This window comes from Dermacentor andersoni, chromosome 7 (genome assembly GCF_023375885.2).
Source record: "Dermacentor andersoni chromosome 7, qqDerAnde1_hic_scaffold, whole genome shotgun sequence".
NCBI lineage: Eukaryota > Metazoa > Arthropoda > Arachnida > Ixodida > Ixodidae > Dermacentor > Dermacentor andersoni.
The window spans coordinates 77,958,706-77,983,496 of record NC_092820.1 but is presented as its reverse complement, the minus strand read 5'-3'; the positions used below and the strand labels follow the sequence as shown (position 1 = coordinate 77,983,496).

Here is a 24,791-nt window from a genome sequence, read left to right as displayed (position 1 = left end):
TGAGTGACTGAGGCGTTTTTCAGCTAAGCGCCATGTCACGGGTTCGACGTCCAGCCGCGGCTGGCCCTTCTTTGATGTAGGCGGACTGCAAAAAAAAAAAAAAAAGAAATATTCGTGTACTGAGATTAGGTTCACCTTAAAGAACCCCAAGTTGTCTAAAGGATCCTTGTGCCCACCACTACGGCAACCCTCGCGTCAGTACGTTGCTTTGGAGCGCCGAAACCTATAATTTAATTTTATGAATCGCTGATCGCTGAAATTATTACATTGCAGAACGTTCTTTTGTCTGAAAAGGGAAGTTTCGGGAAATACAGAACATGAGAGACAAGCGTCTAAGAATGCAAAAAATGCAGGGAGGACGGTCTTCGGTTGGCCTCCCTCTAGCCCGGTAAATCAGTCAATTGCTTTGAGATCCGAGAAAGCGGTGTTTTCAAGGTGACACTGTCACCTGCTGCGGTAGTTCAAGGAATGTGGCGGGGTTGCTACTCAGCACAACTGCATGCTTATCATTAACAAATTCTCGTAGACGCATGCAGCGTCGTCTTCGTCCAAGAAAGCAATGAATGGCGTGGCCTCCGAAATATGCGCAGATGCCACCACTCTCTGAGGCTGTACGGCCCCGCTCGCGCACAAGATACCTACGGCCCAAACTGCGCGCGATCGCGCAGCTGTTAGCCCATCCCGCTCCAACCTGCACATGACTACAGGGGATGAGTTTGACTCAGCTTTGTTCTTCGTCGCCACGAGGTCAGAGTGAAGGCGAGGAGCTGACAATTAATCTTCAGCAGCACCACTTATCATAGCTTATCGCTACGATGATAACTGTCGCGTTTTCCGCTGTCGGAGAGAGGGATGCATTTAGACTCAATTTGGAACTTTTAACAGCTGTCGCAGTAAACTGTCCGGGAGCTCCGACTCACATGCGCGTTGAAGAACTTTGGGCGCTAAGTAGCAATGTGAAACGTACCGATGTGTCATCTCCCATCGCATTCGTGCTGTTGTAAAACAACTAAAATATATTTAGGTACCATTTGTTGTTCTATTGGGTAAGTAGTTTTAGCCCGGAATCAGAAAGGAAAACAACTGTGCTGATGTCTTGTAAATGTGTTTACATGCGTTCACAAAACACCTTATAAATTTGCACGCACCGATATATACAAGATATACAGTAGCTGTGCCTGGAATTAATGATGTCGCTAGACTGTGATCGTCGTGGCATCCTAATTTTGATGTCTTTAATTATGCGTTACTATTATTAAACATAAATCTGAAGAAATGCTCGTAAGAAAAATGTGATAATCTAAATACGTCATGTTTATCACGCATCTCTCTATATAATAACAATTTTCTACGTTACATGTTACGTAGGAAGACGCAGACGAAAAGCTATATAGAAGTATATTTACGTGGAAGTGCGCCGCACTTGGCCAAGAGGCAACAGCCCGCGCTAGCCTCTAATCGTCGTCGTCGGCTTCACACTGTTCGCCTCTTCGTAATCGCAAATACTGTTCCCTAGCAATATGAACAACCTTTCGATGTTTTATCAAGGCGTGCATTAATATGTTCTGTGTACACGTACGTTATTTGCTCTCTTTTGCAGATATTCAGAATACAGATGGCCCTTTAAAACAGTATCGCGAAAAGCTTTGCAACTCTCCAAACACAACGAACCCGAAGGTGGAAGATGCATTGAACATGCGCGGGTATTATGCAACGATGCACTACTACAACGCAACGATTGACGACTGTGAAGAGTTACCCGAGTCAATCTTTTCACGTGGCCCTGAAAACGGCGTGTTTTATGTACGGTACGACTGCGTCCGCACTTGCGCTCCAGGTACTTCCGTACTTCTTTCTCTATCTTTGGTGAGAGCGTAGACACAGAGAGAGGCATATGCACTACCATTATCAGGGTTGCCACTGTGAAAACACACACACACACACACACACACACACACACACACACACGCACACACACACACACACACACACACACACGCACACGCACACGCACACACACACACACACACACACACACACACACTATCTCTCTCCCACACATGCAGTTGCACATACACTCACACGCACGCGCGCTCGCCTTCTTGTGTTGTAATTAAATGGGCTTTTGCTAGGACAAAGTAATGACACATGCTGAAGTCATACAGTACAAATGGTGATGAATAAGTGACAGGCGCGTGGGCAACTGCCTAAAGGCGTTTTGAACGTACGGCAAAATTACAGCAGGTTTATAGTGATTGTCTGCCGCACGTTCATTGCAGACAAATAAACATTTGGAAGACGCTTAAGCTTCATCTTTAAAGGGACCCTCACCAGGCCCCATAGCAAATTTTCGTTATACGCTGGAATTCCCGTTTGTGTATTTAATTATTTCTCTAAACTCAATTTGTAAATTCAAGCAACAGATCGCACACATAACAGATGTTGTCTTAAATAATCTGGAAGTCACGTGTCACCACAAATGACGTTACACTGCGGACACCAGTACGTTGGCGCAGGCACACGTGTACGTTATCCTCCGGCTAGGAGGGCGGCGGCTGCGAGGAGAAGGAAAAGCGGCGTTCGGTTTGAAATTTCAGACCTTTCCGCGGCGCGTAGCGATGTAATTAATACTTTGCAAATACGATCGTTGTCGCGCAATGTATGCTGCGCGCTTGTCAGCTCAAAATGGCCGGACCTGGTGAGGGGCCCTTTAAGAGTGGAACGCGATAACATTCAAAGATGCGTGACAACTTCTCGCGCTTCCCGGCAAGTGAAGCGTACGTAACCGTAATGTTTGCCGGGAATCGCTGGCTGTGTGGTAGAAACGCGGCCTCTTGCGTGGACCGCGATACGACGGAGGTGAGCGCTAGCTGGAGGGATAGCAAGAAAACCGGGCGCGCCACTCCGTGGCCTCCAAGACACCCGCGCACCGGCGCGCTCAAATGGCGGACGCCGCGACTGTTCTTTATATGGCATAAACGCTGGAAATGGGGTTTCTTTGAGTTTTCGCGTAACAGAGTTATGTTTTCTCGTACAGTCAAATTACAGTCCGAGAGCTATCGTATGTTTAGGCTGTGTGTAAATCATAGTTTACGATTTTCCCAAGTATTTTAGCTTGAGAAATTCAATTATTTCAGTAAATTCTTTTCGTCACATGGAGGGCCTGGGTATGGGTGGTTCAAAAAAATCTTTTTGTCGAAATGACACCCCACACCGGACGCCGGGCGCCAGCGCGAGACGGCGGAGTTTCTGCGACACGAACTCCTTAACGGTTTCGCGTTAATATCGCCAAGCTATGCCGATTGCCGAGGGCTTATCCAATACACACAACACTAAATTTCCCTGGTCCCTAAAAAATGCCACACTTTTGCCCGGAATGCCAACCATCGATTGCGACAGCATACTATTAGACAGCTATGCGAAGTAAGGACAGTAGTTTTATCTGTAGTACAATCTTGTAAGCATTAGCTTACTAACTAAACTAACAAGTGTAGTGTCACACGCGCACAAGGAAATATGAACATATTTCACTCGATGACCGCGGACATTCGCTGTCAGAACGCATGGCGGGAGAAAGAGTGCGGCAACGGCAGCAGCGAGCGAATTGCCCTTCGTGCTGCGTCTCGCTTAAGCGCGAAGTAAGCGGCTAGAACACAGCGCAAACGGAGCCATCAGTCCTCGTCGTTCCTAGACTCCTACACTCTGTACCCACAACACATTGCTTTCAAGATAGCGCCAACGCGGCCGCGCTCTGCCGCACCATACGCAGCCATGGCCGAAGAACCCATCCGCCCGGCTGCGTTGCGTGCCATGGCAGATGGCGCACTTACTCCTCCTCGCCTTCCGCCATTGCACGTGCGAGTTTAAGCCACCGTCCATTTCGGTTCACCATCGCACGCTTCACTCACGTATACAGCAAACGGCCCGCGGCCTGCGGCCGCCATCTAACGCATTTGGACAAGCTGCTCCATCTTGTAGTCAACAATTGCATACAAAGGGCTAGGCGTAGAGATAACAAAAGTTGCAGTTTAGATCGCAAGACGCAGCATCGATTGCGATAGAAAATTTCTAGACAGCTATACGAATTAAGCATATATAGTTTTATCGACCGTATAAATTTATAAACATTCTTACTAACTATAGCCATGCTTATTAATTTAGTTACAGGACTGAAATAAAGTTTTCCAGACTTGTAACTAAATGAACAAATGTGGTGTCATGCGCGCACAAGCGAACACGAACACATCGCACTTGATGAGCGCTGAAACTCACAGCGAAAACGCTAGAGTGAGGAAGCGCGGCAGGAGGAGCGAGCGAATTGACCTTCGTGCTGCCTGTCGCTTCAACATGAACTAAGTAGCGAAAACACAGCGTCCACGAAGCTATGAGCCGTCGGCCCAACTAGACTCTGTACTCATCGCAGATGGCTTTCAATATAGTACCTGCGTGGCCGCGCCGTACGCAGCAGCCGCCGGAGTAGAACGATGATGACTCGTCATCGTCGGCTCAATCTCGCACGCTTTCACTCGAACAGACAGCATACGACGCGCTGCGACAATGTTATCGCTCTTGGACTTTACGGAATAACGGTGACGGCGACGGCGGAAGTGCGTCGGGTGTGTCCATATAATTGCTATCGCAATAAAATTTGTTTCTTGGGCATCACACGTTGACCACATTGTATCGGCAGCACGGTAAACACTCAAATACTTGCAGCGGACGCTAAATTAAGGGTGTTAACTGACACAATTCATGCGTCCAATATTGGAATACGCTGGAACAATCTGGAAATCCCATCAAAAATACCTCACTAATGCAACAGAAGCCATACAAATCGCGCCGTCGGATCCGCATACTCAGACTATTCATCCCTTACCAGCATCACCGGACTAACTATTCGCTCCACCCTTCCCCCTTTGAATCATAGTCGGATAATCACCAGATTCTTGCTTTTTATAAGCATTTTATCGCTAAGTGATTACTTAACACCACGCTCTCACTCTTCTAGCTGCAGCAACAACACAATAGGACAATTCCGACAGAACGAGGGACTCGTGGTTGTAATAGTCAAGTACTATACCTTGAGGTATAATTTTCAGGAGTATTTCACAAGTATTGCAGCCTATGATGAAGCTGTCATTCCGCGATTTGCGAGTTGTCTTCGGTTGAGTTGCACCTGGTCGAACAACTTCCGCCAGCTTGTAACTTTCTTCGAATATGTCCGTTGTGAGTATTGATAAGTTTTTTAGTATTTCTGCTCGATCAAATTATGGTTTCCGCAGCGCTGTTTCATTATTCCAAGTGCGTTGCTGCAGCTTAAATTGATCAATAGAATTCCGGAAGCCACTTGAGCAACAGCTCCGTCAAGCAAAGAAACCATCTAATGGAAGCGAGGCATGCGGGGCAGCCTAGAGTTTTATAGTGGACAGAATGCAGAACCATATCTCAGAGCTGCTACCACGTTGTCCTACCATACGGTCGAAACGCACAAATTGCTACTTAGGTAATCTGGTGCCAAACTGCCGTTGTGAACGTATCGTGTCTGATGAGGAAGGAACTGGTTGGTTCCCATCAGCTGCTTTCGGTGGCTGAGTAATCTAATTTGGGGAGGAAACACTGAGTAGGTCCATATGGTACTTGAGCAAGGCCAAAGCGCTGGCAGCAGCATCCTTATATTCCATGAAAGAATCATAATTTTCTGCTGCTTGGTCGGCGGTCGTGAATATTTGCAATTCGACGTTGAGCGTGGGCAATCCTAACTTCGTCGCCTTTAGTGGGCTATGAAAGAAACGAAGCGCAGAAAAGTTCAATTCTGTAGATTGAATTAGCTCATTCATCTTGTTAATAATGCCCGTCCTTTGTCATCGGCAAGAAATCCGCTTGTTGATGCGTTCCATGATAGTTTGGCTATAAAAAGATATCCCAGGCGAAGCAACGGGTAGCGACGGCGCCGGTTGATTTCTGCACCAAAAATATGATGTGGCAAGAACACTTCTACAGGGTTTATTAGCGCGGAGCGCTAAGCAGTCCAAACATCGCTAACGCAACGTTTAAACCTAACAACAGCAGTCCGCCTTTTGCGAACGTCTCTACACTTCATCCTGTTTGATGCGCCGCGCGGGCATGATTGTCAGCAACAGCAATGGACTTCCATCTACGGAACTAAGCAGATGTGTAAAGACCGTCAATTAAGGTTGGTCGAAAAGCGTGTCGAATGCGCGCCTCGGCGAATGAGGCTAGAAATTACTGGCGCGCACCTCCGTCAGCAGTTCTCTGTCGTTGGCGTTGCGGGAGAAGCACGCCAAGCACCTCCGTATCGTCACCGTTATGGCACCCTCTCTCGACATAGCGTTTACTCGCCGGTTTATTCCCTGAAATAGCACTCTGGGTGACGTTGGCCGATGCTCTTGTGGAAGGCGGCGCGAAGAGGTAGCCCTCGTAACGAGCTATCGCGGCCGCTCAGGTCGAGTGCGCTAGCGTGATCTTGTCTTGTCTTGTGTCCTCAACAGTGGCGCGTGCCCACTATGCGGGATTGGCCAAGAAGCAGGCGATTTTCCGTATGGTTAGAAGTATAGAAAAACTAGATTTGAATAGTGGAGCGTGGGACGATAGGACTGTAATTTAGAAGTGTAATGAAAATATTGTTAAGAATTTCGATAAAATAAGTTAACGTAAAGAAATGAAATAATAGAAATTATGGATAATTTTTGAAATTGAGCAATAGTCAGGTCGCTACAGTTTTAACGCCGCCCACGTCCGATTTTCTTTTTTTTTTTTGCGATCAATTATATGGACCCTCCAGGAGAACATCCACCTCGTCGGCGTAGTCGTGAGCTTCCGTCTAAAGTCCAAGCGCGATAAGGTCGCGCGGCCACGCGTGGTGTGGGCAGGTGGGAGGAAAAAAATCACGCTAAGATGAGCCGAAAATGATGGTGGCTTGGTGCGGCGGTCCACAACTCCCTGACGGAGCTGACGGAGGCCCATCGCACGGCCCAGCTCCTCCGTCTCTCCCGCACCCGCCCGGGTCGCGCACTTCTCTCCACCCTTAATCTCTCCCCTCTTATTCCTCTTCCCACATCACTGCCCATCCCTTCCCACGTCTTCCCCCTGCTAACCGTTAATCCCCTCCCTAAAAATATGCATCCCGAACACCACCCCTCCCGTAGAGCAGCGCGAGCCTCCGCGCTCTGGCGTCAGTACGAACGGCAGGCCGCCGTGGCTTACCCGTATGCTGCCCCGTACCGCCGCTACCCAGCACATGCCCTTGCCGTCACTGACAATTCTCTCCGACCCACTCTTACTGCCTCAGTCTACACTTCTACCTCTGTCGAGGCCGAGGAGGCAGCTATTGCCCTTGCCATCACGCAAACCTCCGCGAAGTACATCTTCAGCGACTCCAAACCTGCGGTCTACAACTACGCGGTTGGACGGGTGGCACACCCGGCCATCGGAATCTTGCGTTCCGATACCGTTCCCTCTCGCCCCATCCAAATCATCTGGGTGCCCGCTCACGCGGCCCATCCTGGTAACGAGGCGGCCAATTCCATCGCTCGAGATTCGACTGACCGAGCAAGCCCGTCCCCGCCGGGAATGGATACGCGCGACGCGCTCCTCACGTACCGCGATATCACGCAGCACTATCGCCTCTCTCGTCTCACCTTCCCCCCTCCGCACCAATCCCTTTCCCAGCCCCACCAACACTTATGGCGCCACCTTCAGGCCCATACCTATCTTACTCCCGCACGTCTTGCCCTCTTCCACCCCGGGACGCACTCGCCGGCTTGCCGCTTATGTGACGGCTCCCGCGCCGATTACGTTCACGTCCTATTCTCCTGTCCGGCACACTTGCCCCCTGCCTCTTGGCGCCTAAGCAATCCGCAGCAGTGGGAGGCTGCTTTGTCCAGCACCGAGCCGGATATCCAACTCCGGCTGGTGAACTGGGCGGAGGACGTCGCGACTAGGGATGGCCTGGACGCCACAACCGGCAGCCTGAAGGCCGCCCACAACGCTGCTTTTTAATTTTTTAATTTGCTTTTACTTTTGGCCTTCTCATCAATAAAAGTTTTTCACCACCACCATTGGTGCGGCGGCGTCTTCTCGCGCGCGCAAAGGAGGAGCTGGCGGAGGGTGGAGGGGAAAAAGGCCGGGTATCGGGCGTCTCCTCTTGGACTCGTGCCGCGGTTGCACATGGCGTGGCAGCGTGCTTCCTACCTTCGAGGTAATCTGCGGTGAATCCGAAGGCTAGTTGATTCGAGATAGCTGATGGCGTCGGGTGCGCTGTGCTCTCGCGTGCTTAGTTGACGTCGAAGCGAGAGACAGAGCGAAGGAAATTCGCTCGCCGCTGCTGCCGCTCTTCATCACTCTAGCGTTCCGACTGCGAGTGTTCGTGGCCATCCAGTGAGATGCCTCCATGTTTGCCTGCGCGTGAGTGACACTGTGAGTTTTAGTTCAATTAGTAAGCTAATTTTTACAACAGTTCATGAGGCCGATAAGCCTACTTCGTAAACTTACTTCGTATAGCTGTCAAATAATTTCTTACCTCAATGAATGCTTCGCCTTTCTGCCGAAACGGCGTCTTTTTGATGAGAAACCACCGAGGAAACGCTGCGTGATGACGGACGCTGATGCCGTGACGGTGGTGGGAAGGCGAAGGGAGGGGGTGTCTGATGGCCCTGTGAATCCGTCTTGAGTCGGATGCAGGTGAGAAGTGGGGGGGAGGGGGAGTATGTGGGCAGCACGAACATGATTGTACATGTGGAGTGGGTAGTATTTGGATGTCCTCCGCAGGATAACGGAAGGTTATCCAACGAAACGGTTATGAATTCGGGGAATGCGTTCGAGGATAGTTATCTTGTTTGTCCGAGAATATCCTATATCATGGCTTTGTAGACTGCTTAGTTGAAGGGCCAAGCGAGGGAATACATGTTTGCCTTGTTTGCAAGTAAAGGTAAGTATGGGAGTATACTTGACAAAAAGAAAGCTCTGATTTTGAGGCACGGATTAGTGGCAGATTCCGGATTATTTTGACTGCTTGGGATTCTTTAGCGTGCGCTTAAATCCAGGTGTACGAGAGTCTTTGTATTTCGGCCCCATCGAAATTCGGCCGCCGCGGACTGCATAGAACCTGAGACCTCGAGCTCAGCAGCGCAACGTCACATGCAGTTGGAAACCGCCTTCCCAGTAGTTCTGCCTGAAGGATTAAAATGAAACACCAATAATGTATGCGCTATAGCTGAGACCATAATGCTCCGACGGCCAGCATAGCATTGCTTGCCTTCGTATCGTATTGCGCCGTGCTAGTCCTGGGGCTGTCATCTCTCCAGTCATAAATAAAACGATAATGTATACCGAGAGCTGCTCAAATCATATAGCCCAACACGTTGGTATTTGTGGTGGAGCCTCCGTGTTGCTACACGATAATCACGACAAACAAATATTTAACTTTAAATTACCGCACGCGCATACCCGTTTGTCAACCTCTAGCAATTATTCCTTCTCTTATTTGTACCATCCATCATAATTATCCGTCGCCATCGTCTTCTGCCAACACGGCACTTAACAATGTATAGCGAGGTATCTTTCCTGATGGTACACAAAAATAGTTCATAAGGGAATTGACTGAGGAAAAAAAAGCAGGTATCTCTAGGACCGGCCACTCACACTGTCTGACTGTTAATTCGAATATTTGAACCCTAGACTTCGATATGGTTACGGGCAGGACCTACATGCGGGCTATAATATAGTTACAAGGCAAGCTGCACCACCAATTTAAACCGCAGGTAGGGTCCGAGCGTGCATGCTTACAGACAGCCTGAGCGTCGTCGTCCAAGAACTAACCACTGCCATCACCAGCGTATAACAAAGAACAAACCCCTGTGAATATATTCTTGCAGCTCGTTAAAGACAATTCCGGCGTCTTACGTGCCAAAAGCACGTCTAATTATGAGGTACGCTGTAGACGGGAACTGCGGATTAGTTTTGACCATCTGTGGATCTTCAACGTGCACGCCTCAGCACGTTACGCAATACACCGCCACAGCGCGCAATACACGCCACAGCGGCGTGTTTCCATTTCCCACTCATCGAAATGTCCCCGCCGCGGCCGGGTCTTGATCTCGCCACCTGGTGCTTCGCAGCGCAACGCCACATCCACAGCCGCTAAGCCACCGTGGTGGGTTTGCGGCGCGTCGTACCTTCTTCCGTTTTAGTTTTTCTGTCATGCTTCACTCGCATGCTGCATCTCTCATCTGTTTTCTTTCATGTTTTTTGAAAATATATCAGTTGTGAGTATAGTGTTCGGGTGCATTATTTTTTTTCTTTGTGGTGTCCGTGCTATTGCGCAGCATTGCTTAAAGAAAGAAAAAAGAACGTTTGCTGCAGCGACAGCTGTTAGAGCGCACTTGTGCAGTTGAAGGGTTACGTAAGGCTAGAAGGGTTCCGAAATTGCTCAAACAGCATTTCTGGTGAAGCAGTGCTACCTGAATGAGTACGGTGACCAGCTATGATGGTTCAGTGGCTACATTGTGGAGTAATTTACACCGTTCAAAGTGAATAATAGCGTAAATTTGTCTGTAACTTACAGGGAGCATAGTTATAGACAAACTTACACCCTTCTTTGAAAGGTGTAAATTACTTTATAGTGCATGACGTTGCGCTGCTCGGATCGATGACGCCGATTCGATTCACGACCCCGGCGGCAGCATGCTGATGGATGGTAGTGTGCATAAACGTTCGCGCAGCACGCTCTTAGGTGCGCGTCAAAGAACCACAGATGGTCTAAATGAATTCCGAACTAAATTACCAAAGTGTGTACGTTCACGAGTGCTCTTGAATTGCCATAGGACGACCGCCTTCGCTAATATTACGTCCGCCGTCAAAAAAGGCTGGGGTGTGCTTTTCACAAAAATTTACGTAAAAGCTTTTCGAGAATACAGGTCGTGCGATGCCGAGATTCCACGATTCCGGCTCTGTACTTGACACATGATTATCATTATCTTTTTTATAGGAAAGAATAGTTCATTCTGCGCCGACCCTCCATATGAACCTATGAGTGAAGGCGAAAGTGGACGAAAATGGAATGCTTGGTTTTACAACATTTCGAGCGAAGAGTGTCAGCGGTATAAGGCCCGCAGTAACCCATGGCACTTTCCGAAACGAGTCAATGGTTTCGGCGCCAAAGGCTTTTGCGAAAACAACTGCGGGTGAGTATCAGAACGTCTGCACTTGACTTATGCGTCTTTGTTAGCTCTCTGGATTGCTTGGACTCCAAGAGAGAGGGGAAAGGATGTATAGGGAGGAAAGGAATGTTAACTAGTAGTTTTGGTTGACGACTCTGCACGGGAAGAAGCGGGTAAGGCGAGATTAGGAGAAATAGTGTAGAGGCTTGAGTCGTAAAGAGAAATGACGCTTGCAGGGTGGCATGGGAAGACCCACATTTTTGTTTGCTTTTACTGCTTTTGCAGGAAATTCAACAGCAAGAACGTGAACGGCTCAGAGACTTGTAAGTTTCTTTCAAAGTTTGATGTTTGATAAGGGTGACTCAATTCGGTCACTCTGTTCAGATTGCGTCTTGTGGTTGATTTATTTTTTATGGTGACTGTCTTTATCCGGCTAACTGCTGTTACACTACTTGAATAGTTTTCGCCTGATGTGCTGTGACGCTTCGCATACCGAGCATGCAGAAATGAGCCTAAACTTGAAGCCTTGACTTCACCAAGTCAAGTCACGGCTTCAAGTTAAGGCGCACTTATGAATACTGGGCGATAAATAAGAAAACTACGCCTTCTCAGAAAGATCATTTGAACTAGAGGAAGCTACTAGCAAAATTGTAAAAAAAAAAAACCGTCACAATTGTTGCTGCAGCGCGGGCAGTCAAATGGAGTAGTCCCCAAAGGTCACTCAAGGGATGTTTCTGGCTCGTCGGACATACCTTGTTCAGCCATAGGTGATCAGTTCGTTTCCAGGTTCCGGAGATACCCTATCTTGTTCGTCATCGCAAGAGAAAAAAATTATTTCACCAGGGGAGACTAGTACCAGTGAATGTGATGTGCTATTTCTAAGTGGACACTAATCAGAATGTAATCACAACACATACGAAGTACTACCGTAGCTAATTTTGTGCCGTCTTTCCCGCGCTGCAGCAAGTACTGGTAAATCAACAGCGACGAGCTCAATTTTCTGTTCCGCTAAGTTATGAGTATCTGCCATTGCGTTTCCTGTGCTTCTAACATCAAGAAAGTTGGCTTGGCTCAATTAAACATAAGATGGTTTTCATAGTTCCTCTATCAAAAATATCGCTCTTCAACAAAGCACGGTTCTTTTTCTCGTAACCTTAATAACACTTATGTTTCGACAATGCTTGGATAAGTATACAAACATATTCGATGCAATGCGGTTGAATCGTCAAGGAAGTCGGGAACAGAAACACGGCGGACGGAGAGCGGGGAGCGGAAGTATTGACTCGAGGATCTGTAGCAAAAACCCAAGAGTAAAATTATGGAGAGATCAGCGCCGTTTTCAGCAGGTACTCAGTATACAGTGTGAAACGACTGCTATGCCGCAACTTCAGTGATGACGCAATAGGGTATTAAACTCTAGGATTTATTCAGTCAGTTATTTATGGTGTGGCGTTGATATAGCGTTTTCCATGGCACGAGAATAATGTTGACGTTATGGCAGCAAGATTCATTTTAGTGCCGCAAACTGGTTGGCTGCTCCTCAGCCACTGCGATGCTATAGTATCTACATAAGGCGTGAATGTAGCGGCATCTGTCGAAGTGCTTTGCAGCGGCGCGTGTTTCCTTACGCGCGACATTGCTGGAGGCGAAGGGAAGGCCGCTTGCCAGGGGCACTATAACGTAAAACTATTCCAATATGTTTTTATACCAATTTCCTGACGTCAAATTTGCGTAAGGGCCGACGCAAGCATCGAGCGGAGACCCGCAGCGTTGCCTGAACAGCGCAACTCAAACCCTCTGCTAGTTTGCAGGAGGTCATTTTTCTTTTTTTTTTTTTTTAATAATAATAATAATACTTTATTGACACAGAATTCCGCTAACACTAATACATAATAGGCCTGCCAAAGCCGCATTGGGCTTGAAGGGCAGAGCCGACAGACAGCGTTTAACACGATGTAATATCGCGGATAACGCAAGATATGCAGAAGCATTGTTAACAGGCACGGACACAAGGGATATACACAAACAGCAATGAGGAGGCAAAAAATTGCACACAAACCACGTATCCTGCGATGAAAAGTAACATAACCCACAATTCTTAAACAGAGCAAGAAAACATACATCAGGCATTTGTGTGTCACTTAAAATCCGTCAATTATCCTATTGACAACAGCCAAAAAAGACAAAATGAAAATAGGAACCAAAAAGAGACAGGAATATACATATGAGGTCAGCAGGGAGCAGGGCATTGAAACAAAACGAAAGTATTCTTTCCAGGCTCTATTCACACACATCAGTAGGCGTAAGAGAGAGAGAGAGAGAGAAAACAAGGGTAGGAAAGGCAAGGAGGTCAACCAGAACAGCATCCGGTTTGCTACCCTACACTGGGGGTGGGGGAAAGGGGAATAGAAAGAGGAAGAAAGGGAGAGAGGAAGCACTGAGTACGTGTGGGAGCGACACCATACACAAGGACACTATAAACGGTCTGTTAAGCCCGTGCACTTCAAGTACCGCACTAGTGCACGAATCGCTTTTCGAGCCAGTGACGGGTGTGGCCACGGTCCGAGTATCTTTGACTCGGTGAAACATCTCGAGTCCAGTCTGCGTAATGTTGCCCGCAGAGAGAGGCGTTGGACATCGTAGCGAGGGCAGGTACACAAGAGGTGCTCGATGGTCTCCGCGCACCCACACGAGTCGCACATCGGGCTCTCGGCCATTCCCATACGGTAGGAGTATGCGTTCGTGAACGCCACTCCCAGCCACAAGCGACACAACAAGGTTGCTTCGCCGCGAGGAAGGCTAGATGGCAGTTGTAGCCGTAGCGTGGGGTCCAGTTTACGTAATCTGCAATTTAGGCCACTTGAAATCCAGAGATCTTGGGACTTCTTACGCGCAAGTTGGCGAAGTTCTCTGGCAGCGTCCGACCTCGCCAAAGGTGTTGGACGCGTCTTGGTATCTTCGTGGGCACACCGGGCAGCCTTGTCAGCTAGGTTGTTGCCGACGATGCCACAGTGAGCAGGAATCCACTGAAATATAATGTGGTGTCCACTTTCCAGAGCATGGTGGTGCAGTTCCCTGATTTCAGATGTCATTTGCTCGTAAGTTCTGTGACGTAATGCGGACTTGATGCTGTGAAGGGCTGCCTTTGAGTCACAAAATACGACCCATTTCTCTGTAGGCTCTTCGGTGATGTACATCATAGCGGCATGGAGAGCTGCAAGTTCTGCCGATGTAGATGTAGTCGTGTGCGACAATTTGAATTTAACTGTAACGTTCTTGGCTGGAACGACGAATGCGGCAGTTGAGCTGGTAGGTGAGGTGGAACCATCGGTATATATATGTATGCGGTCATGATACGTCTGATGCAGTAATATGAGCGTAAGTTGCTTCAGAGCCGGCGATGGATGATTGGACTTTTTTGTAATTCCAGGAATAGCAAAATTCACTTGAGGCTGTCGCAGGCACCACAGGGGAGAGGAAGGCTTCGCCGCCGGTGTAAATGATGCCGGTATGTACTCATGATGAGCGCTAATAACTCGTGAAAAGGTCGCTTGAGGTCTCTCGGCTGGTAGGGAGGCCAAATGATGGTCGGGGATCCTTGACAGATGGCGAATGTGCGCTCTGAGAGAGTCGACAGCTACATGTGTCTGGATTGTATGGTCTCCTGCGATGGCGATTGTGGCTGCTGTTGAGGTGCACCTAGGCAGCCCTAAACACGTGCGTAGGGCTTGACCTTGTATGCTCTCCAAGGCGCGAAAGTTCGTCTTGCATGCATTTGACAATACTGGTAGGCTGTAACGAAGGAGTCCGAGAAACAAAGCCCTGTACAGCTGTAACATAGAATGGACTGGTGCACCCCAGTTTTTCCCGCATAGAAATCGGAAGACCTGAGCAATGGCGACTAGCTTCTTCCTCAGATAGACGCAGTGAGGGCTCCACGAGAGGTTGCGGTCAATGATGACGCCTAGAAAGCGATGCGTCTTAACATAGAGTACAGCTTGACCATTGATCGTAACAGGATACGATGACATTTGTTTCCGCGTAAAACCAAGTAATGCGCACTTTTCAGTAGACACACTGAGGCCTTGCTCTCGGAGATAAGAAGCCGTCATGGTTGCCGCCCGCTGAAGCCTGGCTCTTAGCTGAGGGCGAGTCACCGCAGAGGCCCAGATGCAAATGTCGTCGGCGTATATTGAGACATGTACTGTCTGCGGTAGGTAATCCGCTAGTCCTACCAGGACGAGGTTGAACAAAATAGGGCTCAACACTCCACCCTGCGGCACACCACGGCAGATGGAATGGTATGAAGTTGGGCCGTCTTCGGTCTGTAAGAAAAAACGCCTCGCAGTCAAATAGTCCCGAATCCATTGATACATCCGGCCACCAACTCCAACAGCCTCAAGTGAGTTTAGTATGGCCTCGTGAGCGACGTTGTCGTATGCTCCTTTTATATCCAGAAAAAGTGCCGCAGATAAGCGCTTGAGGCTTTTTTGATTTTGGACCCATGTTACGATGTCGATGACGTTGTCGATGGACGTGCGACCTCGACGAAAACCTGTCATGGCGTCCGGATAGATGTTGAATCGTTCTAGGTACCATTCCAATCGAGCAAGAATCATTCTTTCCATCACTTTGCCGACGCAGCTCGAAAGCGCAATCGGACGATATGATGAGATCTCAAGCGGAGACTTTCCAGGTTTCAGAATGGGGATCAAGCGGCTCGATTTCCATTGTTTAGGAACGGCGCCGTTCTGCCAAGATTCATTGTAGTAGTTGAGCAGCTCATCACGTGCGCCATGTCCAAGGTGGCATACGGCAGCATACGTGATGCCATGAGGTCCTGGTGACGAAGAACGCCGGCAGGTCGCCAACGCAGCATCGAGCTCTTCGAGTGAAAATAGCACGTTCATTTCTGGTACACGTGCCTCAGGGATGTCATTCAATGCTACGTCAGTAATGATGGCCACGGACCCAGCAACCCGTGCACAGAACTCTTCAGCCACTTGAAGTTCCGAGCGGTGTTGGTAGAGGGCCAGAGCAGCGAAGGGCTTCCTTTGATGCGGAGATGAGCGAAGACCCCTAACCGTTCTCCATATGTGCGAGAGCGATTTGCGGGGATCAAGCGACTGACAGAATGCTTTCCATCTCTTATCTTCCAATTTATCCATGCGACGCTGGACTTTCTTTTGTATGCGTCGTGAAGCCCTCAGATCCAAGACGGACTTCGTGCGCCGATACCTCCTCTCCGCTTGTCGGCGTGCTGCACGCAGCCTCTCCAGTTCCATGTCCAAGTCTGTTCGCCTTGTTGACCTTGGAAGCGAGCAGATGGATGTTTTCAATGCTTCTGCGATTGCTTCTTCGATAGTGTGTGAGAGGCCTTCCCGACATGTGTCATCCATATCCTTCTGAAATTTTGACCAATCAACTGTACGCAAGGCAGTAGAGGAGCGTTGCTCAACTCCTCTAATCTTTATGTATGTTGGAATATGGTCGCTTCCATGTGTTTCTATGTCTGTAAACCATTGGACGCTCGAGGCAAAGCGCCGTGACACCAAAGTTAAATCCAAGCAGCTACTGTAGGTCGTGCCTCGCAGAAATGTAGGGCTGCCGTCATTCACGCAGCACAAATCATGGTCGGCAGCAAAGGAGGCAAGGCTCCTGCCTTTGGAGTCAATTTTAGTGCTTCCCCATAGCTGGTGATGCGCGTTGAAATCACCTGTGATAACCCAGGGGCCATTGTTCATTAGTAATATTTTCTTCAGTCGTTCACCGTCAAAGTGACCCGCTGGGGATATATAGGCTCCAATTAGTGTAAATGACACATTCTTCTTTTGGACATTTACGCAGACATATTGGTTGTCGTCATGAGGCTCTATCGCATTAGCGACATATGTTAAGTCCGTGCGGATGTAGATGATCACTTTCGTGCTCGCACCGCATGTGGACGAGACGAAAGATTCATAACCGGACAGTCTGAGTGGAGTTGATGTATTTGGTTCGCAAATGACCAGTATGGGGAAGCGATGTGTGAAAATGAATTGGCGAAAGTCTGATATACGGGTCCTTAGACCCCTGGCATTCCATTGAAAGATCGACGCACTTTTAAGTTCAGTGCGGAAGGGGACTGTTGATCGAGCCATGATGCTTAAACGATGCTAGCAAGCACTGGATTTAGTGCATCCAGTATTTGCAGAGCGCTTCGAGCTGCTGGTGTTTGCAGCTTGTTCAGTATAATGCGCATTGTATTAATTAGCGATTGCAGCATATCAGCCACCTGCCTGTCGTGGTCGCACAAATCGCCGACAGTAGACGTCGGGGGTTGTCCAGCGAAAGCTTGCTGTGTGTCTGTTGGTGAATGTTGTCGTTTCGGTAGAGCCGGCCAAGATTCGGCAGATGCGGTCTTCTCAGTGGATTTGCTCTTCGCGGTCCTGTCCACATTTTCTGGCCTGGGCGGTGGAGGAGGAGGTGGTGTTGTAGGAAGTGGCATGCGCCTTCTTTGAGGAGCCTTCCTTGAGGAGCGCCGGCGACGTGAACGTCGCTTCCTGATTTTTTCGGCGGCTTCGCGATGAGATGAATGATCTCTCGCCATCTCTTTCAAGATGGCCATTTCCTTCTTAATATGTGGGCATTTCTTCGATGAAGCTTCATGTGATCCTCCGCAGTTGGAACACTTCACTACAGTCGCGCCACATTTATCTGCAGCGTGGGGCTCTCCGCAGCGGGGGCATGCTGCCTGATTTTCGCAGACGCTGCTCACGTGTCCCAGTTTCATGCATTTGTGGCACTGAAGAGGTTTCGCAATGAAAGGCCGCACCGCATGTCTGAAGTGTCCCACCTTAACATGCGAGGGTATATATTTACCCTTGAATGCTATTTTCACGCAGCGTGAACTGCCTAGCCGCTTAACATCAACGATGACCTCATCATTGGCTGGCTTGATAAGAATAGGCAAGTCGTTATTAAGGATAGCAACGTCTACGTCGTAGATAACACCGGTGACTACGTCAGATCCCAGAGGGATGTAAGAGCGCACCTGAATGCCATCGAGGTCCGTTACGCTGCGTAGAGTGGTCAAAGCAGCCGCATGCTGGACATCAACCGCCAGAAGATTTTTTCGGGTGTTCATTCGAATGTCCGATATTTCGTTTGGCACCAGGGCTTCCAGTGACATCGACACAGATTGCCTGTTAAGTAGCCTCATGTTGACGTTGGGAAGCAGGGGCACAAATATGATGGTATTGGCGTCCGGCCTCTGCGGCTGTCTCACTGTTTGCGTGCTTGACGATGAGGACGTCCTGGTGTTCCTTCTCTTCGCTCTGCGGCTCTGCACAAGCTGGAAGTCGTCATCGGAAGTGTCCTCACTGCTGAGAGAGTAGACATGGGTGTCCTCGCTGTCGGTGTCGCTCTGCTGACCGATCCGCTTCCTGGAAGCGGCCGCCGCTGACGCCGCCATCGCCGGCAGACGTGCGGGGTCGTCCACTTCCATTACGACCGAGCAGGGAGCGAAGACCAGCGGATGAACTTAGGTTTTCACAGAAATAAGGCGGAGCTAGAAAGAACAGCGCTGTATCAAAAGACACTTCGTCGTCGTTTGACCCTAAATTCATGTAGGGTTTTAATACAATTGACCCTAATTTAATACAATTGACCCTAAATTCATGTAGGGTTTTAATACAAATGAAAGAAACCAACCGCATAATGGATTAGAGGTTAATGCGACGAAGAATTTGTTTTAATTTATACTTTGATTTCGCGCGAAAGGCGCTTGCTGGTAGTTTATTGAGAGAGGAAGGGATGAAGTAATGACGAGTGCGCTGACCGTACTTGGTAGAACAGCGAGGCACCCGAAAACGGTCTTTCGGCCGGAGACAACGAGCAGGAACATATTCAACCTTGTATTTGTGCGACCAGAAATGCCTCAGGATGGCCGTTTCCGCTAGAAGGGCGTTAAAATCTGGCAACCTTAAGGCTTTGAAAAGGTCGATGCCGGTGGTTAAACCTAAATCATAACCAATAATTTTCAGAATTGAAAATTATTGTTTTTAAAATGAATAATATTACCTACCTTGAGCGGTTTTTCGTTTGTAATTGGCTGCCAGGAGACGAGGAGCACGCTGAAGTGGAGAGGGTTTCGATGGGGCCGAGCCACCACAGTGAAAATAGATAACTGGATGAAAAGGCTGGAGCGGCATCTACGATTTGTCCGCTTTCCCTTACTTAGCTTGTTATGGCTGGTCGAAATTCGCAGCGGCGTGCAACGGAAGGTTAAGAATGCCGCCAAAACGGATTTTGACCAATCACGGAGAGCTGATTGCGGAATTGGAATAGAAAATTTTGAAGGTTACGGTATAGCGCCCCACGAGGCTTTGCCATAAGGAATGATCAGCGTGACGAACCGAGTTGGCCTTGGAATTTGGCTTTAATTGCTATTTTATATGATATTGAGAAAAATCTACTTTGCAATCAAAGTACACAATTGAAGCGTGGCTGGAACGCCAGTCTGTGTTTCTGCGGATATGAAAAGCTTCAGCGAAATGCTTTTAGCTCAGCAATTTATGGAATTTGTGAATTCGCAAATTCTAATATTAGAAATTAATGGAACATAGTGAAATTAGGAACCACGAGCCTCTTTATGAAAAAAAGGGGCCGTATTTTCTAACGAGCCCTTTCATATATAGTCTTCCTTGTCATCCATAACGACGCGAGTGGCCCATCCTGACTGTAACAGCGACGCGGTAATGTCCAAGGTTATTACGGATGACATAATGAGGGGAAAATTAAGTACATCATCAGTAAGTGTTACCCCTGTGGCCGTATTTTACGATGATTTGTTTGCTCCGATACGATCAATTTGCAACGATTCGTCCTGCCGATTCTCCAATTTTGCCGCAAGCGAGGCTAAAAGATCTGCCTTCAAAAATACGCGAGAACAATAACCGTTATGTGTTCCTATAGTGTTGCAATAGTCGTGCAGACGCTCCAAGTGACAAAGAAACAAGACACTTTATTTTTAGCTCGGGGAGGTAAGTCAGTCAAAACCACAGTACAGGGTCTCGCCAATGGCGCACTCCAGCGTTGAGCTTACAAAATCTGCTAGATACCATTTGACATGCCGACTGGGTGCTTGATTCAACCACTCGGTGATGCGATTGGTGGCAGCCTGAATTGTGGACGCGAAGGGAGTTGATTTGGCAAAGAAGCTTTAGTCGACATGCGGGGTGTTGATGTGGTTTCCACAATATCGGTAAGGTGAGGAGGAGTCCCTTGTGTGAAGGCCACGAAGAAGGTGCATCCGTCCAGGCGAGGGTAGTGTATCAGTTTGGGCCTGGCAAACGAGTATGCCTCCTGCGCGGGTTAGGGCCGGGCAAATTACAGGAAATTTTCTTCGCTCTTCACAGTGTAGGGACTAGCAAAGGGTTTGAGGGAAGGGGGGGGGGGTTGGAATGCGAGGAAACGTTCCGGGATACCACCAGTATATGTCTTGTCGCAGGTGAGCAGATAGTGTCCTGCACCGAACAGCCACCCGGTTTTTGTGAGAAGGACGGCGACGCCACAAGGTACTTTTACAACAGCTCTTCAGGAAATTGCGAGCAGTACCAAGTCTGCGAGGACTATTGGCCACGAGGGGCTTCTGCCGTAAATTATTTTGTCACTCAAGAACACTGCAAGTTAAGCTGCAGGTAAGTCCTTGCCACCCTTATTGTTTAAATAACCTTATTCGTTAGAAAAATGAGTAAGTACTAGACATAATTAAAGGCACTGTGACTCACGTCCCAACGGCCGGGTGTTCTGACTGTACTTGCTGAATAAGTGTGTGAGCCGGTGCTTCGGTTTCAGTTAACTTTCTTAAGAATTTTTTCAGACGGGCGATTTGGAATATTTAACGACTGAAGAAACAAAATTTGAGCTTTTATATAGCAGAAAACTTCGAATAGAAAAAATGGTAAAATGTTCGTGTATTGTGTACGGTTGCTTTCGTACGAAACGTAAAAACAGAATTCATTGGCATCCATATCAACATACATCTCTCTTTAAAGAAAACTTTAAGTATTCGTAAGTAAAGTTGAAGCATTTTATTTGCAGCAACTAGGAAATGAGCGTATATAGTGTTTGAAATGTATTGTAATAGCCTGCCGCGTGTTCAGACACCATTCTAATATTGATGATTTCACTCATGTTTGATTGTATGCCTTCCTCGTTGAAATCAAATTTGCATTTCTTTCAACAACCTATTTATGACGTGCCGTTGCTGTCGAATAGACTGGATTCGACTGTCTGAGGAGCCGTGACCTAGTTGTTAAAGAAGTACTGTTATAAATGAGTCCGCCAGTGGCGGATACATAAGCATAACGCCACGCGTAGCACTCCGATGAACGGGAAGCTGTATTTAATTGAATTGTATTCTCGAGTTTTCTGCGCTGAAACCCCGATGAGGAACACCGAAGTGGGGGGACTCCGGATTAATTCGGACCAGCTAGGGATCTGTAACATGCCCCCAATGCACCTGACACTGGCGTTCTTTTATTTCGCCTCAATCAAGCCGCATTCATAAAGCTTTTTATTCGTACGAATATTGTTTTCATTCGATAGCCGCGTTCGCTAATGTTTTTCGTACTGTCGTGATTGGCGGGACCTTGTGCTAGCAAACTACTCCAGCCTATCAGCTCTTTTTTATAGTACGATAGCAGCAACATAAATAACAAAGTTCTTTGTACGTGAGTGCTGCTTGCGATTGGCTGGCCGGCTTCGGCGATAATATGATGGACAGGACGTCTGACTGGCACCAGCGGTTACGAACAGTTCTAGCTTCAGAACATCTTTATAAAGGCAGGTCTCAGGGGTCGAATCCCGAAACCTTTCGTTTTTAAGTGCTGTTTACCATTGGAATGTCGCTTTTCATAGTTAGCCCAACATTGCTATGGCTGGCACCTGCTGTGAAGAAAAAATCCTATTCTAGCATGGGATGTTTCTTTTCAATAGAAGCCCAGGGGCCCTATAACGTAAAATTATTCAAATCTGTTTTTTATTCTATTATCCTGACGTCAAATTTACGTAACCGCCGACACAAGCATCGGGCGATGTCCTGCAGCTTTGTCTGAGCAGTCCAATCAAGCGCTTTCGTCGTTTATAGGAGGTCACTTTTGTTTGCTTTCAAAACGAACAATATTGCTTGCATTGAGCGGTTTTTCTTGAATAATTGGCTCACAAGGGGCGAGTATCACGCTCAAGAGCAGAGGCTTTCGATTGCGCCGAACCAGCGCAGTGAAAATACAAAACTGTATGAGGGGGACGGTGCCGGCGTCTGCGATTGGTCCTCTTCCCTTCACTTAGGTTGTGGTGACTGGTCGCAGATCATGGTGGCGTGCAACGGAAGGTTAAGAATGCCGCTAAAACGGGTCCCTCAGAAAAGAAGAGTTGGCAGTGTGATGTAGCATACGCGCCTTTTTTTCGTGGCAGTATGCCACGAAAGAAGTTCATTATACGCAAATAGATCCAAGCTCTCTGGCAGGTGCGAGTATCCAGTGCCTGAGCGATCGGCGGGCAGCCATCTTATATTCCTTTCGGAACCGGACAGTCTCCGGATATTCCGAAACAAATTAGGTTTCGTTAGGCATATTAATACATCTTTAACGCGCTCACGCAAATTTTACACGGCAAGTTTTCGCGGTCTTCTGACGTTGCGTGACAGACCAGTGAAGTAGGCGTAGCCCAAAAACTTTTGACCAATAGCAGAGGGCTAATGGCGAAAAGGCGCCGAATCTGCAATAATTATTTTTCTTTTACTCGCTCTATTCATGCATAATCAGTGTGTGCACGTCATATTAGATGGAGAGCTATCACGATTTTCGTGGCGTGTGACAGACAGGCGAAGTGGGGGTGGCCCGAACATTTCTTGACCAAACGTGGACGGCTGATTCCAGAATTGGAATGGAAAAGTTTGGAACAGTTTTACGTTATAGCGCCCCAGATGAGTAAAATTAAACCAACTTTGATTAATTCTAAATGTTAAAGAGTGGTACATGTGCGCGATAGCCTTTGTTGGTAGCATCTGCTATTTGTGCTTTCGAGTTCCGTGCCACCCCCATGCTTAGATAGCACTTGCATAAGCACCGCTTGTAAGTTCAGCAATCGTCGGTACCTTGCAGATGGTTATGTTGGATGTATCTCATTTTTCAGTTGGCTCAACCAGACACGACAAACCGGAAGTGAAATGGCATCGATGTGAGCTGAGGCTGGCGACATGGTCCTAAGTGGACTATATGTGTGTCTTAAGACTGGGTTTGAGACAATTTTCTTTCAGAGAAATCCACACTACTTTGCCTCGTAGCTTCGTGCTAACGTCGGTGGCATGGCAATTGTCTCCTAAATAAACCTATCTCTACGTCGCAAGCTTCCGCAGAACTCATTTGGCACTTCCAAAACAGTGTTTGTATCTCGCCGATCCGGTTGCATTGCTTGACCTAAAAAGAGCAGCACATTGGGCTGTCCTGATCATTCAGAGTGGTGTATTTCGTAAAATAAATCTCTGCCTAAACAATAGGTGGACGATATTCTTTGTCTTCTTCTGTAGTACTCACCCATTAGGTGTGGAGGGATACGCTACAAAAATAGAAATAATTGTTTATTTCTCGTATTCGCATGACGGGAATTTCGTCTGGTTGGCTTCATTGCATGCATATCTACGTAGCAAATAAATAAATAAATAAATAAATAAATAAATAAATAAATAAAAATTATGGGGTTTTACCTGCCAAAACCACTTTCTGATTATGAGGCACGCCGTAGTGGAGGACTCCGGAAATTTCGACCACCTGGGGTTCTTTAACGTGCACCTAAATCTAAGTACACGCCCCCCGCCCCCCATTATCGCATTTAAATAAATAAATAAATAAATAAATAAATAAATAAATAAATAAATAAATAAATAAATAAATATCGTTATTTTCTTGCTAATGAAGGGGCTTGATATTGCTAACGCGTTACTCTGCTCATTGCTTGAGTCCTGGGTACTAATATAGCCGTACCGTACGTGTTATGTAAGAAAGCTAAGCGTAGTAGGAACGTGACTAGTGCAGTATTGGATCGACGGGAAACGACCCGGTACATTCATTGACGCGCGGGGTTCCCTCTCTTGCCCACTTTTCGATCTTACCAGCGTCTATAGCAAGTTACCGAAAAAAAAAAGGATTTATGGATGATTCCTTATTTCAATATATTCATTATCTAAGAAAAATAGAGCTCTATCATCGCTCGTGTCGCTCGTCTGCTGAAGAGAAAGACGACTGACGCCTCGCCGCTGCACTTCGATGAGTGGTGGAAGCGGGTGTGGGTATTTTTCCGAGTCACTATTCTGGTCATCTGCATTATGCCCATATTTCTGGCTGAACTATCAGCCAATATATTAGCTCTTCCAATAGTTCTTTTGAATTATTCAAGAGTAGTTATAGTGACTGATTCACTGTCACTATGCATCTCACTCACTTCGTGTTCAGACACTACTGTAGCCAATACATTTAATTCGTTAACGCCTCGAAACTTAAGTCTCGTGCGGTTGGTAGGGGTTCAAGGTCATCGCGATCTATACCTAAATGAAGTTGCTGACAGACTTGCGTG

The 24,791-nt window shown here is 47.7% G+C and overlaps 1 protein-coding gene across 1 annotated transcript in view; it reads left to right on the top strand.

Annotated features, from left to right (window-relative positions):
• Positions 1-23,717, top strand: part of LOC129385732 (uncharacterized) — a 29,211-nt gene extending 5,494 nt beyond the window's left edge. Inside the window, exons 3-7 of the mRNA XM_055072772.2 lie at positions 1,601-1,837; positions 11,006-11,201; positions 11,463-11,500; positions 20,668-20,857; positions 23,355-23,717. Coding sequence (XP_054928747.2) covers positions 1,601-1,837; positions 11,006-11,201; positions 11,463-11,500; positions 20,668-20,857; positions 23,355-23,403 — 710 coding nt within the window. The 3' untranslated portion in view covers positions 23,404-23,717. The remainder of the gene's footprint in view (positions 1-1,600; positions 1,838-11,005; positions 11,202-11,462; positions 11,501-20,667; positions 20,858-23,354) is intronic.
• The last annotated feature ends 1,074 nt before the right edge of the window (positions 23,718-24,791 follow it).